Raw genomic sequence first — 3,828 nt, forward strand, 5'->3', positions numbered from 1 at the left:
CATCTCTAATCATTGAAGGCCAATAGAAGTGTGCTTTAATCAGCTCCAATGTCTTCTTTTCACCAAAGTGACCAACTAAACCTCCCCCATGTGCTTCCCTTACCAAGAGCTCCCTGATAGATCCATTAGGAATACAAAGCTTCCCGGATTTAAACAAGTACCCTTCATGCCTATAGAAACCATTAACAGCCCCTCCCTTCTCACAAACCAAGTAAGTAGAAGCAAAGGTTGGGTCATCCATATACTGATCTTTAATCAATTCAAATCCCAATAGTTTAGCATTCATCATGGTAATGAGAGCATACCTCCGTGATAATGCATCTGCCACTATATTTGAATTTCCCTTTTTGTACTTGATGATGTATGGAAAGGCTTCTAAGAACTCCATCCATTTGGCATGCCTACGGTTCAGCTTGTTTTTCCCCTTTAAGTGCTTCAAAGACTCATGGTCTGTATGAATGACAAATTCCTTGGGTAATAAGTAGTGCTGCCAAGTCTCCAAAGCTCTAATTAATGCATAGAATTCCTTATCATAGATGGAGTAATTCAAACTTCCTCCACTCAGCTTTTCGCTAAAATAGGCTATGGGACACCTATCTTGCATAAGAACAGCCCCAATTCCCACACCAGAAGCATCACATTCCACTTCAAAAGTCTTTGAGAAATCTGGAAGAGCTAAAATAGGAGCGGAGCACAATTTCTCCTTGATCAGCTCAAAACTTCTTTGGGCAGCTTCATTCCATCTAAATTCTCCTCCTTTCTTGATGCATTCAGTTAGTGGAGCAAGAATAGTGCTGAAATTCTTTACAAACCTCCTATAAAAAGATGCAAGTCCATGGAAACTCCTTACCTCTGAAACATTAGTAGGTATAGGCCATTCCTTGATTGCTTTGACTTTTTCCTCATCAACTTCAACCCCATGTCGTGACACCATGAAACCAAGAAAGATTACTTGGTCTTGGCAGAATTGACACTTCTTGAAGTTGCCAAATAGCCTTTCTTGCCGTAATACTTCAAAGACTTCCCGAAGGTGTTCTGAATGCTCTTCAAGAGTTCTGCTATAGATCAAAATATCATCAAAATAAACCACAACAAATTTACCAATGAACTTACAGAGCACATGATTCATCAATCACATGAAGGTGCTTGGTGCATTGGACAAGCCAAAGGGCATAACCAGCCACTCATACAATCCATGCTTTGTTTTGAATGCTGTTTTCCATTCGTCTCCTTCCTTCATTCGAATTTGGTGATAGCCACTTTTGAGATCTACCTTTGAAAACAACCTGGAACCATGTAACTCATCAAGCATATCATCTAACCTTGGGATTGGATAGCGATACTTCACTGTTATCTTGTTGATTGCCCGACTATCCACACATATTCTCATAGTCCCATCTTTTTTTGGTACTAATAGAGCTGGTACAGAGCATGGACTCATCGATTCCCTTACGTATCCCCTTTCTATCAACTCACTTACTTGCCGATGCAACTCCTTGGCTTCTTCTGGGTTGGTTCTATATGCTGGTCTATTTGGTAAGGTGGCTCCTGGAATGAGATCAATCTGGTGTTCAATCCCTCTAAATGGTGGCAGCCCGTTTGGTATCTCTTCTGGAAATACATCAGCAAATTCTTCAAGGATCTTCTTGATTTGTGGTGGTAAAGAAGTTACCTTGTCTGATGTTGCTTCCTTTACAATTAGCACTAGAACCAAGTTGTGAATGGACAAGGCTCGTTCTACTTCTTTCTTACCTACAAGCAAACTTTCTTTCTTTCCCCTCTCCATTAAGAGCTGATCTTGCTGCACTTGTTGAGGACTAAGAGGGACCAAACTTATGCTTTTCCCATCCTTGACAAAAGAGTATGTATTTTTGAATCCATCATGAATAACCCTTCTATCATACTGCCACGGCCTTCCCAAAAGCAAGTGAGTAGCATTCATTGGAATCACATCACATAACAATTCTTCCTTGTAGGTCTTTCCAATTGAAAATGGCACAACAACCTGTTTTGTAACCCTTATTTCTCCATTATTATTCAACCATTGCAGCTTGTATGGGTGGGGATGCCTTGTTGTTGCCAAATTTAATTTCTCCACCATAGTAGTAGAAGCGACATTAGCACAGCTTCCTCCATCTATAATTACTCCACACAACTTCTCATTGATGGTGCATCTAGTATGGAAGATGTTCTCACGCTGCTCATCATCTAATTTTGCTTGTAAATTCAAGGATCGCCGAATCATAAGTAATTCCCCATCATCAGCATGTAAACTTTCTTCATCCATACATTCATCTTCTTCTTCTAGTGCTGCCTCATCTTCACTTTCTACCTCTTCTTGTGTTCCCCGAAGAACCATTACTCTTTTGTTTGGACATTCAGAAGTAATATGACCATGGCCAAGGCATTTAAAACATTTGATATCCCTGCTCCTTTGTGGAGGATTAGGGTTACCCACTTTCTCCTTTTCTTTGCCCATTCTTGCTGGTGGTTTGCTAGAGTCCCCCTTCTCCTTTTGATTTGTACCCCAATCTGCAAATGAGCCTCTTGTTGACGTAGAAAGAGAGTTGGTTATTTTGCTACCAGTTTGCCGAGACACCATATGCTTAGTTGGATTGCGCTTTAGCTGCCTTTCCACTTTAATGGCAAGTTTGATGATATCCTCCAAGAACACAAAAGGTTGTAATTCCACAATGTTGGCAATCTCTCTATTTAATCCCCCTATGAACCTAGCAATGGTCTGCTCTTGAAGTTCTTGTAATTCACATCTCATCATTAACATTTCAAATTCTTTAACATAATCCTCAACACTCATGCCACCTTGCCTAAGACTTTGCAAGCGGATATACAACTCTTGCTTATAGTATTCTGGAACAAATCGTTTCTTCATTAGACGTTTCATAACCCCCCAACTTCTAACATCCTCTTCTCCATCCCTTCTACGTTGTGCTTTTAAATTTTCCCACCATAGATTAGCATAATCTGTAAACTCAAGAGCTGCAAGTTGGCATTTTCGTACCTCAGAATATTCTTGATATTCGAAGACCTTTTCCACTCGTTGCACCCACTCCAAGTATTCTTCTGGTGAGCTAGTCCCTTTAAATGGTGGAATCCTCATTTTGATGTTGTTTCCCGAATCTCTTTGCTGCCTCCTTTGCCATGGTTGTTCAACTTCACTATCATCGTTTCCAGTTGCATTTTCTTCACCTTCATCATTATGAACAGCCCTCCTTGATGCTTGAGGTTGCTGCTGAACTCCAATCCTTTCAAATGCTTGAGTTAAACGTGCAAGCTGCTCCATTATCTCTTCTTGCCTTTGTTGGAGATTCATAATTTGAGCTTGCTCCATAGAAATGCCTCTTGGGATGTCTTCTCCAGCCATGATCAGAATCTATGCTCTGATACCAATATGATGTGCCCAAAATGCCAAAGAGAAAAAAGAGAAAACCCAGCACCTTCCTGTTGATAAGAAAACTCGCCACAACAAGAGAACACTAGGGTTGATTCGCCACACTCTTAGAAAGAAGAAGGAAGAGTGATAAGAATCCAAGGAAATTCGCCACTAAGCAAAAGAAAGCTTAGATAAGAATTTATAAAAAAAATGCTTTCTGCATTTTAGATGAAAATGTTCATTAACCAAAAAACGTACATAAGAGGAACCATATAAATACTAGTCTTGGAACATCCCTCCAAGCATGGGAAACATAAAAAAAATAACTCTTGGAACATCCCTCCAAGCATGGGAAACAGAAACATTAAAAACTAAGTGGGAGATTAAAGCCAAAGTGGGAGACAAAGCCATAAATGCGCTTTGATTCCCCATAAATT

At 40.1% G+C, this 3,828-nt stretch overlaps 1 protein-coding gene across 1 annotated transcript; it reads right to left on the reverse strand.

The window, feature by feature from the left end:
• Positions 1-1,476: 1,476 nt before the first annotated feature.
• Positions 1,477-3,382, reverse strand: LOC127788118 (uncharacterized). The gene is made up of 2 exons (XM_052316230.1): positions 1,673-3,382; positions 1,477-1,548 (listed from the first exon to the last, which is right to left on the reverse strand). The coding sequence occupies exons 1-2, from the start codon at positions 3,380-3,382 to the stop codon at positions 1,477-1,479; spliced, it is 1,782 nt and encodes a 593-aa protein (XP_052172190.1).
• Positions 3,383-3,828: the final 446 nt, after the last annotated feature.

The sequence above is a fragment of the Diospyros lotus genome, chromosome 13, assembly GCF_014633365.1.
Source record: "Diospyros lotus cultivar Yz01 chromosome 13, ASM1463336v1, whole genome shotgun sequence".
In the NCBI taxonomy this organism is placed as follows: Eukaryota; Viridiplantae; Streptophyta; class Magnoliopsida; order Ericales; family Ebenaceae; genus Diospyros; species Diospyros lotus.